At 29.6% G+C, this 16430-nt stretch overlaps 1 protein-coding gene across 1 annotated transcript in view; it reads right to left on the reverse strand.

The window, feature by feature from the left end:
• Positions 1-7510: 7510 nt before the first annotated feature.
• Positions 7511-16430, reverse strand: part of LOC113388052 (GTP-binding protein rhoC-like) — a 28987-nt gene continuing 20067 nt past the window's right edge. Inside the window, exon 7 of the mRNA XM_026625463.1 lies at positions 7511-7699. Within this exon, the coding sequence (XP_026481248.1) occupies positions 7511-7699 (189 nt within the window). The remainder of the gene's footprint in view (positions 7700-16430) is intronic.

Consider the following 16430-nt stretch of genomic DNA (forward strand, 5'->3'; position numbering starts at 1 on the left):
AAGTATGTAGCAACATGTATCTAATATTTTTTTAATTTTATTTAATAATACAATTTATTTAAAAACGTATTAATTTTATTTATTCGAGAACTTTCCTTTCACTATCATAAAAATATTTTCATTCTTATATGTGAAAATGATGCATGAATAACGAATAATTATTTTCAAAGATATTTAATCAAAATAAACTATTATTTTTTAGTTCTACTAATTAAAATTAAAATAATTTTGTTTACTATCTATAAAACTGAACAATAAATAAATTCAGTCAAATACTATTCTAAATTACACTAAATTTACGGATAAATTACAGAATATTCGAGCAAAAATTTATTTTCTATATAAAATTCTAAAACCGGCCAAAACCGGTTTTTTAGTAAAATTATAATTCGAAACCGGTTTTCTGAAATGTCGATTTTTGTATAAACTCTAGTGTGTATGTCAGCCGATTTTTTACCTATCATCGACGTTTTCTCTAAAACGGCAGAACCAATTTCAAAAATTGAAAAGCCATTCGATGTAACTCGATAAGGACAAGCTTTTGTCAGTTTTACACGACGATCAGCCAAGTCCTTTGTTTGTAATCAGCAGAAAAGTGAAAAAATTTTATCGACGTTTTATACATGAAATTTAACATTGATAAAGTGCATGCGCTAAACAGTCCTACAAAAATTGTTTGAATTATATATAAATCAATTTTGGAATAATATAATTTTATGACATACAAGCACGTGTTTGTACACTATAATTGTTATAATTGCAGATAATTCAAATATGTTTGGAAGACATCAATTGGAAATGGTAATGCTCAGATTTAACTAAAAGCGAAAACTTTATTTTCGAAATAAACAGTTGAAAATTTTGTCTAAAAAATATCTTAAATTTAATATAGTTTAATTAAAACAATTATTGCACCTTTTGGGAAGGTCATGCAACTTGCTTTTAGGCAAAATGCCTACGCGGCTAATTAAGTTTGCATAATCTGCTACATAAAAATTAATTATTTTTTTAATCGAATGCCAAATAAAGACTCAAATATTTTCAATGTCTAGCAATGATAAGCGGGTTTTCGTAATTTTGTCCACTTATTTTTACGGAAAAGAAAAACAAGTGCATGTCAGATTAAATTTTACGGTTTATTAAAATTGCATGAAAAGCTTACAAAAGTGTACAGATAATTAAATAATTGCTTACAAAAAACCATACATAATCGAGACTCTAATGTGAAAAACTTCATTTGAACAATTAGGAATAGATGTCAAAATTCAAAACAGATTTTTGGCCCTTTCAACAATTGAAACAGCTAATGATGACAACTCAGTTAAAACGACTCCAGTCAGTAAGCCCCCTCCAATATTTATTTACGGAGTTGACGATATTAATGATATGTCTAATCAATTAAATGAAATAATTCCGCACGATCAATATTTCCTGAGAAGTTTAGCTAACAATACATTTAAAATTCTATGTAATTCTGTCGACCATTTTCGAACTTTATCCAGACATCTAAAAGAAACTAATGCCGTATATCATACATATCAATTAAAAGAAGAGAAGGCTTATAGGGTTGTTCTTAGAAATGTACACTTTTCAACAAGCACAGATGCAATTAAATTAGAACTATTAAAACAGGGTCATGTCGTACGTAATATCCTAAATATTAGACATAGAATAACAAAAGAACCTCTTAATATGTTTTTTGTTGATCTGGAATCAAAAAGAAATAACAAAAATATTTATAACATTCATAAATTATTCAACTGCATAATACGCGTCGAACCACCGAGAAAGTCCAACAACATTATACAATGCACTCGCTGTCAACTCTTTAATCACACCAAAAAATACTGCAATAGACCATTTGCTTGCCTAAAATGCGGTGACAATCATAATACTAAAGCTTGTACCAAAGATCCAAATGCTCCGGCATGTTGTTATTTTTGCGACGGTGCTCATCCAGCTAATTATCGCGGTTGCTCATACTTCCAAAAAATTAAAGAACAAAGAATCAAAACTCCAGTAAATCAATCAGTCATAAATCCAAATCCAAATAACCAAAATTTTAAAAATTCTAATAATTCTAATTCTAATAATAAAATAAACAACATTTCTCCGGCCTTAAATCCAACAATTCAAAATTCATCTTATGCAGACATTGCAAAAAACAATTACTCTGCTTCTAATCATTCACCTTCAAATCCCGATTCTGATTCTCTAGCAACACTTATTTTAGAATTTAAAAATATCTTCAATCAGCTTTTGCAACAGAATACCATAATAATAAATATGTTATCCACGTTAGTCAACAACAAAAGCAATGGCAAAAATAATTAAAATTGCTGAATGAAATGCCAACGGTTTAATACCTCACAAAAATGAAGTAGAATGTTTTTTAAAGTTAAACTTAATAGATATCTTATTAATCTCAGAAACTCACTTCACTGAAAAAAACTACTTTAAAATTTATAACTACACTACTTATAATTCAAATCACCCAAGTGGCAGGGCTCGCGGCGGTTCGGCTATATTAATCAAAACTAATATAAAGCATTTTGTTCTACCAAATATTTCTGATGATTTTCTACAAGCAACTCAAATTTCTGTTGAAACAAATTTATATAATTTTTGTGTTTCTGCTGTTTATTGTCCACCAAGATTCAAAATTTCTTGTGCTCAGTTTTCTTCATTTTTCTCTCAATTAGGTAATAAATTTATCATTGGTTGTGACTTTAATTGTAAACATATTGCCTGGGGTTCTAGACTGACTACAGCCAAAGGAAAGATTCTTCATGCAGCCATAGGGCAAAATAACCTCTCCTTTATTTCAACTTGCAGTCCAACTTATTGGCCTTCTGACCCTACTAAAGTTCCAGACCTTTTAGATTTTTTTATTGTGAAAGGTATTGATCTTTCAAATCTCAATATTGAATCTAGTTACGATCTCTCTTCAGATCATTCTCCAATACTTGTGACGTTTAGCACATTTCCTACTCCAGTTATCAACAATCATATTCTACACCACAATTTTTCTAACTGGATTCAATTCAAATCCATACTTGATTCAAAATTATTTCCAAAATCTAGGCCTACAAGCGTTATTGATATAGAAAATAATATAGATTATTTTTCTGAGATTGTACGTGAAACAACCAAGCAGGTCACCCCGAATATTATTCCAAGAAATGATAATCTAATAATTCCGCAAGAGATTAAGAAGCTAATTGCACAGAAACGAAGAGCAAGACGTACCTGGCAACATTCTCATCTACCAACGGATAAGACATCGCTTAATCATCTCAATAACACGCTGAGGAAAAAAATGAAAGAATGGAAGAATTGTACATTCAGGTCGTATATATTGCAGCTAAATAGGTACGATAATTCCATATGGAAACCAATCAGAAACAAAAGTAAACCCTTACAACAAAACCCTCCTCTGAAAATAACCAACCAAAACGGATTCATTTGGGCAAAAAGCAACGAAGAAAAGCGGAGGCATTTGCTGATCATCTAAGTAGCATTTTTAGCGCTCGAAATATTTCCCAGAATAATTTAATTAACAATTTCGTAAATCAACCCATACATTCTACACCGTTAGGACATTTTTCACCAAATGATGTCTTATGTGAAATAAAAAGGATAAAAAATAGATCTTCGCCGGGTATGGATAAAATTACTCCAAAGATGTTAAAAGAATTGCCTACAAAAGGTATTTTATATATAACAAATATTTTCAACGCCATACTTCAATACAATTATTGGCCCACAGCGTGGAAGACTGCAGAAATTATTATAATCGCTAAACCAAACAAAAACCATCACACTGCTAGTTCATACCGTCCTATCAGTCTTTTATCGATATTATCGAAAATTTTAGAGAGACTTTTGTTGCAGAGATTGTCAGAAGATCATCCGAATGATAGTTGGATTCCTCACCATCAGTTTGGCTTCAGAAAAAATCACTCTACAATTCAACAATGCAACAGAACGGTGTCTCGTATTCTTGAAACCATGAATAGAAAGAAACACAGCGTAGCCGTATTCTTAGATGTCAGTCAGGCTTTTGATAAGGTTTGGCACTCAGGACTCCTATATAAAATCAAAACAACTTTTCCAAACTACTTCAATATCTTAAGCTCATATTTGCTTAATCGAAAATTTAGAATCAAAATTAAAGATGTGACTTCGAGCATTAGAAATATAGAATGCGGGGTACCGCAGGGCAGTGTGCTAAGCCCAGTACTTTGTCTTCTTTTTACAAACGATATGCCCACAGATGATCTTCTAACTATATGCACTTACGCCGATGACATAGCAATTATTTCATGCGATTCCGATATTACAACAGCAACATGTCAGTTACAAAATTATTTATCTAGTCTCGAAAAATGGTTTTTAGAATGGAATATCAAAATCAATATCGAAAAATCTCAGCACATAATTGTTTCTCTAACACATCACAACAGTCCACCTATCATCATGAACAATTCAATAATTCCACTATGCAATTCTGTCAAATATTTAGGCATGCACATTGATTCGATATTGACATGGAGAACGCACATTGAATATAAAAAGAAACAAATCCAACTAAAAATAAAAGATTTTTACTGGCTTTTTGGGAGGAAATCTGAAATCTCTCTCGATAACAAGGTACTTCTGTACAAAACTATCATAGTGCCCATTTGGACTTATGGAATCGAACTATGGGGTTGCTCTTGCAAATCTAACATAAACATCATTCAAAGGTGCCAGAACAAAATTCTGCGTATCCTTACTAATGCGCCTTGGTATATTTCGAACTTTTGCTTTATATAAGGATTTGAAAATCTCAACAGTCAACGAAATGATCAAGATTAGAAGTTCATCTTTCAACAATAAATTAATCCAGCATACAAATCCTACTATTCAAGCGATTCACAGACCGTTAAGAAGATTGAGCAAGATATGGCCTTCCGATCTACCAAACACCTAGCCCAATGTCTGCACGCGCCCTGACGTAGTACGCGGCATACATAATCACGTCATAGCTCATTTTTGTTATTATTTTTGTATTACTGTTTTTATTTTATTTTTATTTTAACTTTTTTCATTTCATATTCAATTTATTGCATTTTTTTGTATTTTTGTATTTTTTGTTGCTCATATCAATTTTGTAAATAAGACATTAAAGTCTTGATTAACAAAAATAAATTGTAACAAAAAAAAAAAAAAAAAATTTAATCATGTCTATTGGATTTCATATAAGATTTTAAATATTATGATACTTCCATTGATAGTTAAAATACATTGAATGAATATTTACTGTTTTAATTTTAAATTAGAATATATTTTCGAATCGATTGATGTGTATTAAAAAAGTTGGCAGAAAGAAACAAATGTCGGTATAAAAATATTTATATAATACATAATCAATTTTATTCCTAATAATAGCGATAGTAATAATAATATTAAGCGCTTTACAAACGCAAAATGACGTGTTTTTTACAATGATTTCAAAATGATGAATTTTAAATGATTTTTTGTAAGCACACTTATATTTATTTTTATATAAAAATTCTTAAGTATGTTATAACATCTGTCCAGAAACGTTTCAACGAGAAACATGAAAGCAGACAAAAGTTTTTTTTGCATTTTTCGATTTTAACTACATTTATTAAAAAAACATATATTTAAAAACGAATGGAATAGATAAAATTATTTGGCAAAAACTCTTTATATTATTGTCCGAACTTCAACAACAATACATATCATTTTAACTGTTAAATTTATCTAATTATATTTTCAAACCACCTATAGATATATGACGAGATTACATGTAATATGGTGATTAGAGTAAAAATGTTCAATTGTGCATTTTTTTTTAACGACTAGAATGTATCAATTGTTGTCTGTGTCTTATATCGTCTTTTTAATTTGACTTTTAATAACATTTTCCTGTGTTATTCATTTTGAAAAAAAATTTGATAAACATATATTTAAAAACGAATGGAATAGAGAAAATTTTATTTGGCAGAAACTCTTTATAGTTTAGGCAGAAAAAATCTTTATAGAATTGTCAGAACTTCAACAACAATACACATTTTAACTGTTAAATTGATCTCATTTTATGTTAAAACTGACGAAATTATTGATTTTAAAAATTTCGAAACTATATGTATTATGGTGATTATTGTAAAAATGTTCAATAATGCATGGTTTTTTAACGACTAGAATGTATCAACTGTTGTCTATGCCTAAAATGCCTTTTTCAATTGACTTTTAATAATATAACCTTGCATTATTTATTTTAAAAAAACTATTAAAAAATCATATATTTAAAAACGAATGGAATGGAGACAATTTTATTTGGTCAAAACTCTTTATAGAATTATCCGAACTTCAACAACAATATAATACATCATTCTAACTGTTACAATTATCTCATTTTATTTTAAGAAATATGTGACAAAATTATATGTAATATGGTGATTATAGTAACATTTTTCAATTGTGCATGTTTTTGTGACGACAAGAATGTATCATCTATCATCTGTGCATGAAATTTCCTTTTCGATATGACTTTTAACACTTTCCAATCGCAAATTTCTAAATTTATATGTATTTTGCCGCCGGAGCGGCGGCATCCGAGTGGAAAGGGTTAATATCACTTCTTTGTGTTACTTTTTTTAATTAATGATAATTAATATGCATAAAAACTAGATTTTTTATTACAATTAAAAAATGAAATAATTAAATAAAACATTTCTCTTTACGATTTACAAATTGATAAGTTTTTTTTATTAACTAGAGAGTCCAACCACATACATTATTTTTATATTTCCATACGATTTTTTTATATTCTTTAACTTTTCAAATAATTATGTATTTTGATGTTGTACTCGATGCAAATGGTATAACTTTTTTTTGTTTAGCGAAGAAAATGCATTTATGCATTCCAGAACTAGTACCGCCTGAGTCTAATACCGACTAAAACCTCCGCTTTGCCCTTGCCTCTGGTTTCCATGAAAACCGCCGTTTTGTGGGGGGATGATCTAGAATGTTATCATTCTTACACTGATTTTATACTCATCTTTTAAATTAGCAAAATCCAATTCGCCATTTCTTTTCCCATAGAACGCAAGATAATTAGCACATCTTTTTAAAATAAAATATAACTGTGATTCTGCGTATATGTATTTAGTATATATTAATCATAACTCGTTTGCTTTATTATACAAGTTTTTGTTACAATATTTTAATATTTTTATACAAGGTGCCACAATTCCATCTCGGTACCTCTTGCATTGCAGTCAAGCTTGTTGCAAATAATAATAATATTGCAAAAAACTGTCATGGAATCGGATATATCTACAGATAAAAATGCAATATTTTCACTTATACTCTGCCAAACGCAAAATGACGATTAAACTTGATGTTTTCGTTCTCGAATTTAATATATCAAGTTTATTTGACACTTTATGTATTTTTAAATGAATTGTTTAAAGATGTACGCCTACGCTTAGAAGTTTTACTTGATGACTTCATAACTTGCCATGAGACAGTCGCCATAGGTACAGCCCCCAGTATCATCTGTATTATCGTTCATCTTAGGATGTTCAGCCGCATGAATTTTTTCTCGATGGTTTGATTCCTGATCTGGCTCTGTAGGAGCTACTGTACCCCCAATAGTAGCGGGTACATAAACTTTACTTCTAAACTTCAGTAAATTTATTTTAGAGTAATAAAAAATGATTTATAGTAATTTTATAAATTTATTCAAACCAAAACAAAACAAAAGTTCTTGTCGTTTACAATGATTTCAAAATAATGAATTTTAAAGGATTTTTTGTAAACATCCTTATATTTATTTTTATATAAATATACTTAAAAATGTAGTTACATCTGTTCAACAATAATTCAACGATAAACATGAAAGCAAACAAAAGATTTTTGTATTTTTCAATACCATGTTTTCATAATTACTAGTTTAAATTTGCGTCTGGGTTAACCTTATATCAATAACTTGCAGTAGTCATATTCGTTTTCACTTGAAAATAGAACATAATAATTTTTTATGTGAAAATATTCTTTCCATTTTTCCAAAATATCCTTATCACCGCTGCAAAAATAATATCATAAAATTATATTACGGCGTGACTTCATTATATTTATATCATCACTATTGTCAAGGACTACCATATAATTGCATCATCACTATTGTAAAGAATAACCATTGGGTTGCATTTTAATAAAAAATACATCAAAATAACAGCCATTGGGTTGCCATCTAAAATAGCTACTTTGAGAAGAAATGTGATCACAACAGCTTGTAGAACTCTCAGTTGTGATTAATAAGTTGTAAAATGTTCTGTTAAATTAACAGGACGTTTAAACAGTATATAATTTTAAATACTTGAAACATTCTAATGTCAAACACAGCGTGATGTCAAGCAGTAGTGACATCGGTTTTCACTTGAAAGAGAAAACAGCAAAGTATTTTTAATTGAAAATAGCCTTTCGGGGCATTGCTGCATCAAATTAAAAATTATTACTCCTAGAGACATTCTAATAATCAAATACATCAAATAGAGTATGAGTAACCTCAACTAACGAGTTGTAAGTTCATAATACAATTTTATGAGCTAACGTATGTAAATACTAGTACTTGTTTAATAAAAAAGTTAATTAAATCATACCTAGTTCTACTATAATGGATTACTCAAATTGTTATGAGTCATTCCTTCGTAAAATCAAATTTTGTGCAAATTTTGATAGCCAATGAATGTTTATAGCTATTTTTATTAGACAGTTATTGTTTTGTTCGCTTCAAGGACAAATATACATGAAATGCAGCTGCGTTTACTTTGTTTATTTTAAGTACTAATTTTGACTTGATGGGCTTTAAAAATAATACATGCTATTTTCATGCATATTTGCATTACAATTATTTACACATTATAAATATCTTACGATTATTTACACAATATAAATATCCTATATTTATTTATATCTGTTTTAAAAATGGAATTCAAAGAACTAGTACTTTTTAAGCCAATAGTGGATTGATAATTTTAATAAATTTAATTTTTACACCTTGGGTTCTCATACTTGAATAGTGATAAACTGCCCAATTCATCAAGAAAGAATCGCCAGTGCCAAAATAATATTCCAAAAATTGAGACTCGTTCTGGTGTGTGAATTAAATCTCTGCTCTATACGGATCAGAGATACGAACTCTACACGAGGCAACTGAAATCAACCTGAAGAGTTTCGAAACGCGGTGCTGGTGCTGGTGCTGAATGAAAAAGATAAACTTATTCTACAAAAAAATCACTATTAAAGATGATAGAAGAGGAAATAAGTTTATTGGATACGACTGTGAGTAAAAAATGAAACAGATGTGAAATGAAAGGCAGCCTGCTGCCCATGTCATCGAACGTAAAATAGAAAAACTAGGACGAAAGAATATAAATGAGCAAGGACGTGGAGGCATAGAAGCACAAGTTTGAATAATAAAATGTAGAAAATGGTATTCGTGAGGAATACTAATAAAAACATTAAATAGTATATGATGCTTTTTAGATTTTGCTTTATACTTTAAGGAAAATCCGTACTCTGGAAAATATAATCAACGATACAGGAAAGACTGGGTACGGTTGTGCCACTTTTATTGATCAGTAATAATTTTGTTAATATACCAATTTGCTCCGAGTAAATTAAATGGTAATTTGAACATCTGTCTACGTGGAAATACTGTTAAATTTTGTCCTTGAATGCGATAGATTAGTCATAAAATCAAATAATGCAAACAACCGTCAAAGTTAACAGGGAAACTTTGCAAAATATTTTTTTTCTTGTATCTTTTTTTTTTCATTTTTGTATTTTGTCTTAGTTAAGTTAAATTTAACTGGTATTTAACTACTAATGTTAACTTATTTTAACTACTAATTTAACTTACTGCGAAATAACAAACAAAGTAAATCTATCTATAGTAGACAAGTGACAGTTGCCATTAAATTGAACAAAGAAACTGTTCTATGAACTTTAAAAGCAATAATATCTAATCTCTCTGAAAGCAATAATGAGAACATGTTCAAACAAACATATTTTTACTTTTTTCTTGGTACTCTATATCAAAATCAGTTTAATTTAACTGTTAAGGCAATTATCACTCTTAGTGATCAATTTTAAATTTTTTAGCCAATTTGTAATTATATTAAATTGTAAACCACTGTCTAATAAAGCGTATGCTGTTATGGGCATATCATTTGATGCTATATCTATAGTGTTGTGGGTAAAACAGTTTGTATAAATTTTAGGCTTCTTCTCACATTGCGACATTGTTTTGTTTGTACTAGGCTTTGGAATATTTGGCTTCTCTTCAGTCTTGTGCAATATCGAATGCCTCATTTTGCAAATTGAACGCTTATGATTATTAAAGCCATTCCGTGCGAGAATTTTAGACAATTAAAACATAATTGCATCTTACAAACAATTGCAGCGTCTTCGTTAACTTGAGCTTTTGCAAACTTTTCACACTAATGTAATGATCTTTCATCTAAACTTAGCATTTAAATTTTCGGAAAATTCTAGCCATTTGGAAAGTTGATCTTTTGCTATTGCTTTATTACAATCAGATGATTTTTTAATGATTGCATAATTTTTACTACAATCAGCAAAAAAATCCCCTATAATATACAAAATCTTACAATATTGCGTTTCAATTTTATCGCGTACGGTCTCAAATTAATATGACTTTTTTATTTCAAATTCATTTGATACTTGATTATATTTTTCAAACTCTTAATAAAGAGTAGCTTACGCGCGTTTAGTTGCCTAGCACTTTTATCTAACGGAGGCTTATTTTAATATATAGTTTCTCGTTTTTTATATTATTGCGCCAGTTTGAGTATTAAATGGGTCATTCTTTTACAAGTTGTACCGATTTTCGGAAAAATAAAATGTCACATTTTAGAATTGTTTGGAATTTTATAGGGTTTAATCTAACTGAACAATCCGTCTACTTTCAAACATCGTTGTTAAAAAATTTCTAACTTTACTTGTTTTTCAGATATTGTCAGTGGATCTTTTTACCCGCGAATTTTTAAGTGCCTCTCTCCCCTAATTTTATTTTGACTCTATATTCATTTTCCGCTAGAAACAAAATTATAAAATATTTTTCAACCGAAAAACAATAAGATTGGCATTTGAAAGTGACATTTTTTTTTAACTCAGTTTTATTTAACAATCAGAAATACATAAAGATTCCTATGAGCTAAAATGACAAATTTTAAGAGCGATGCCTAAGAAGAACTCCAATGAGTGACAAATGAGTACAAGTCTTTGAGGTCCCCGACGTGGAAAGCCCGACTCGCGCTCGAAAATATTTAATATCATTTTCCATCAAATAGTAAAATGATTTTTGTTGCAGAGAAAGAAAAACAATGTTTTTTTCTCAAATCGTTTCAATTTGGGTAAAGGGTATGTAAAACCTTTGTAAATATTTAAAGGTTGTTATTGTTAAGAAAATTTCAAAAACAAAAAAAAATATTACAAAGTTCACTTCAATATGAGTATAATAAAAAAATATTAATACTGATCCGATCAGCACAACTGGAGATAATTAATTTTTGGCAGATGATGTTCATAGAAATTGAGCAAAAAATTTATATTTCAATCGTAAATATTTTTCAGATAAATCCTGAAATACGTGTCGAATGATTTTATGGAGAATATCTGTAAAAAAATTTCAGACAATTTTAAAATGTCGAGGTCTGGATGGTGTACAGTTTGTGAAAGAATGACCCAAATATGTTATAATCTTCACAATTAATAATTACTAGGATAAACGTGCTGTCTTCTCGAAAAATTATGTCAGCAACGTCTGTAATCTAGACAATATTTGCAGCCTTTGCTTTTCAGTAGATAATTTTAATAAAAGCCTTTATAGTTTTTGCACTCCTTACTTTGTTAAAATTTCTTTTCTATCTTTATCTATGATTCTTAATAATCTTCAGTATTACTAAATACCTGAACATATTATTATTCCTGGCTTAATGGACTTTTTCAATTACTTTTTTAATCCGTCATTATCACATCTATTTTTTATCAGACTGAAGTATCCTTTCATGGAGAGATTCCATAAAGGGTATGGGCGCGTTTCCATACAGAATCGTCACCACCCTGATATTTAAACGATTTATATGTCAATTTAAAGGTCTTTTTGAAGAAATCCGATATACCAATTTTCAATTCCTTCCCTTTTTTAAAACTCACTTTTTGCCGGAACTATGAACGGTATCAAGAAAAAAATTACGTAGTCATTTTTAAACTGGCCTTGTCTATGATGTTTATCGTAAATAATGTAACCAAATTATTTGTTAATATATGAAAATATAACAATATTATTTCTTTATTTTCTACTAGTATGACTCATTGGACTAGTTTCCAAAGTTTGTACATTTTTCTTCTGTTATTCAAAATTTCATTTAAACTTAGTTGAAACTTTGAATTCAAAAGTACAAAAAACCTTTGCCATTATAAGTGGTGCCGGTACAAGAACAACCATGTAAATTCTCTTACCATATATGTGATGTAATTATTTCGATTAAATATAATCGAAATAATTATATCAAATATATGATAAGAAAATTTACATGGTTGCTCTTTTACTTATTTATTTTTCTAAAAACTGTTAACACTATTCTGGCATTTTTATGTTAATACATAATATTGTTCTGCATGGGTTTTGCATAGTTGTCTTCATTAAAGTGCAAATAGCGCCTAATTCACCCCTATGTGTCTATATTTATGTGTTCATGAATGTATGTATATATAAATATTTTATTATTGCCAACAACAAAATTTTATTTACTTATGTATTTGGGGCTCGTAGGTAAGCGGTTAAGAGCGATGGGACTTGTTTCTGAGGTCCCGAGTTCGATACCCACTTCGAGCAGCCTGTTGTCAGGCAACAGTGACAACGATTTTTACTTGGAAATATAGATAACAATATGTTTCCAAGTGAAAATAGCCCTCACCCGGCATTGCTGCACCATACTCGCCCTATTACAGAAATTGTAATAATAATTTATCATACAGAGATGTGACAACTGTTTGGGTTGCCACCTGTCAAACAAGACTAGTATTAAGTCAAAAATTAGCACAAAAGCTTATAGGACTATTAGGTCTGATTGCTGTTCAAAAATAATAATAAAAAAAACTTATGTATTCAAGCGGTTAATGACCTGATACACGAGGAATAATTATTTTTTCTCAATGAATTGCATATTGAAGAAGAGTTGCTTGTATATACCATCACAATCACGACTTAGTATAATCTTGCAACATCATATCAGACTATCATAGCCGCTTCATATGAAACTTAGTCGATAAGTATCAAATTCATTTGACAAAGTAATTAATACTATATTTACCTACATATGAATTAATTTACTTATACATATGTTACACCTATGCTATCATATATGCACTTGGTAAGGTGATGGTCTGCCCAACCAAATCAGGACAAGGATTCTGCATGTCACTGATCCAGTTTAATTTACGTATAAGTGGCTTGTCAATGATATAATCGAAACCACTGTTGATTTTTTTTTATTGAATATAGAAGAGCCTCCATCGCAATGTAACCTGATAACCACGAGGTCATCAAAAGCCGAAACCGAATTGTAAACTGTGGTCAATATAATTATCGAAGTGTGAATAGGATACGATAATGGTGATCAAAATCAGAAAATCGAATGGAATCATTGGAAACATAAGTTTAGAAACAAAAAGCTTTGAGAAGTAACAAGTGTTCTATATGAAAGGTATAAAAATGAGTAAATTAATGGACCGAGTCTGCCGCATAATAGACAAATGTTATAGCAAGGCTATGTTTTGAAAAACTTTCCATACTAATTTGTTCTAAATATTGACAAAAGCCATGTGGTTGCAATTTTCTCAGGTTTTTAGATAGAAACCGCACAAATGTCAAAAAAACGATCTTAGGTAGCTCTACTTATTACTTTTCAACATTTTTTGTCTTTTTGACTTCGTAATGATTGGGAGAACAGGTGATTAGTTTTTGGCAAAGGTAGGTCCAGCCATTTCGAAGATACCGAGCTGAATGTGCAAAAAATTGCAGTTTTTGAGAGAACTAAGCGTCCGAATTGAATTATTCAAAAAACTTTCTGCTTATTTTAACAAAATAATTGCTTTTGGAAATAAATTTTTTGTTTCAATTTTTTTCTCAAAACATTTTTTTTTGTATTTCGAAAATAATTCAGATGTTAATTTTAATTCTGACTAAACTTCTAATATACTTTAAACAAATAATTTCGACTTTGCAATTCAGTTTATATATTTCTTATTATTATTCGACAATGTTACAATATTTATAAAAATGTATTTAAAAACATTTAATATTCCTCGAACATTTCGTTACGGTACAGGAAGTTCCAGCAATTTGCCTTAAGGCACGATGCCATACACCACTAATTTCAAATGAAAAAGGAAATCTACTGCTTGACCATGTTGTTCCAATCGTGGATTTGAATCAGAGTATTGTCAATGAATATATAACATAAATTACTTTATGAGAACGTATTTTTCAATAATTCATATATCTCCATCAGTCAACAGAGTAAGGTATTTCAGTTTGTGTGGCACATATTGTCATTATGATATTAATAGTATTTTTGGTACGACCTCACTGCCGCCATTCTAAACGATTCGTCTTCAGTTTGTATATTTTGGCGAGCTGGCTTACTTTGTTCTTTCTCAAGTAATAGTGTGTGTATAATCACATTCGGCATGTGTAGGATTTCGTTTACGACTTACAAAATTGTTATTTGAGGTTATTACGTATATAATAGCAATCACGCCGCCGGCCGTGTTTTCGTTCAGGATTAATGACGTCACATTGAAATACGATAATCATAAATATTTAAACGCATATGGAAATACGATGTTTCTATTGTATATAAATCGATCTGAATAACCACCACAGGAAGGAAATAAATGTTTTAAATAAACGAGTTTGCATTTAATTTATATCTGATAGTTAATTTACCTGCGACTCCTTTCGCGTGAAATTTAGCAAATAAGATTTTACATTTTTTTGTATTGGCTGTATTGAAATATATATACAATATTTGGCGTACGATTCTATTCTTATGGATGTTAATTCAAAAATTAAAAATGCAACTTTTTGTAAATACAACGTTACTAATTAAACTATAAGGGCGCATGATTTTGTGCCTTAAGGCAAATTGCTGGAACTTTCCGTACTGTAATTTACCTTTTTTTAAAAGATAAAGAAATACAAATTAAATTCTATTTGAGAATTTTGATTTTTTTGAAAATTTTAAAAACGTTTAAAAATTTGAATATTGAAAAATTGTCTGCTCTGAAAATTATAATATTTATTGAAAAATTAGAAAAAATTGAAAATACTGATATTTTTTAAAAACTTTTTTCTTAGCAATTTGGAAAATTCTAGAAAGTTTGAGATACGCATTCAGATATCATTCAAACAAATGATACTTGTTTTATAAATAAAAGTAGCCTCAGTTTCGCTCAATTACATCAGGCTATCATTTTTTTTTGTCCAAATCGGTACATGGTTGCGGAGATTAACTACCCTACGGAAAATTAAAAATATAGATGCATAATATGTTTAGGTCATTGTTACAAATATTTTTATTACCTTCCCCAGGATAAAGTTTTTTCACTGGCTTGAGAATTAATATTATTTTAGTCAATTTCCACGATCATAAAAAATACTTTAAGCGCATTAATGCATTATATGCAGTGCTGGATTTGCAGCAGGTTCAGTCGGAGCTAGTGCTCAGGGCGGCAAATTTTCTGGGGCGCCAGAATTTGGAAAATGAGAAAAAAATTTTTACAATATAAAAACTAATTTTCCTTAAAAACAAATTTTCCTTAATTGTTTATTTCAGGAAATATAGTTAACAAACCATAATACGATTGTAATTTTATTTTTTCGTCGTTTCAAGCCATTCTGAATCAAATGAGACCAAATTTGGAAACAGTATGTGTGTGTGTTTTGTGTATGTAAGCCGATTTTTGACCTTTCGTCGACGTTTTCTGAAAAACGGCTGGACCGATTTCAAAAATTTGAAAGCCATTCAATGTAGCCATTGTTTCTTATTGTTGTTTACTGTTATTAACCATCGTTTCTTAGTTTTGTGCGACAATCGGCCGAGCCGTTTCTTTGTAATTAGCTGAAAAGTGAAAAAAATTGTGCACGTTTTAGCCAAAAATTCTGAAGGGATTTCAAAAAGTCAAAAACTATTCGGAAGATATTATTTTAGAAACGTGCTGATTAGTTTCGGACGCCGATCGGCCGCGCCATTTCTTAGTAATTAATTGTTGGAATTTTCTTTCTTGATGAAACTTCTTATGTTGATAGATATTATGGTCAT

The sequence above is a fragment of the Ctenocephalides felis genome, unplaced genomic scaffold (genome assembly GCF_003426905.1).
Source record: "Ctenocephalides felis isolate EL2017-DRISC unplaced genomic scaffold, ASM342690v1 CF-g0.4_SCAFFOLD_03572, whole genome shotgun sequence".
Taxonomy (NCBI): domain Eukaryota; kingdom Metazoa; phylum Arthropoda; class Insecta; order Siphonaptera; family Pulicidae; genus Ctenocephalides; species Ctenocephalides felis.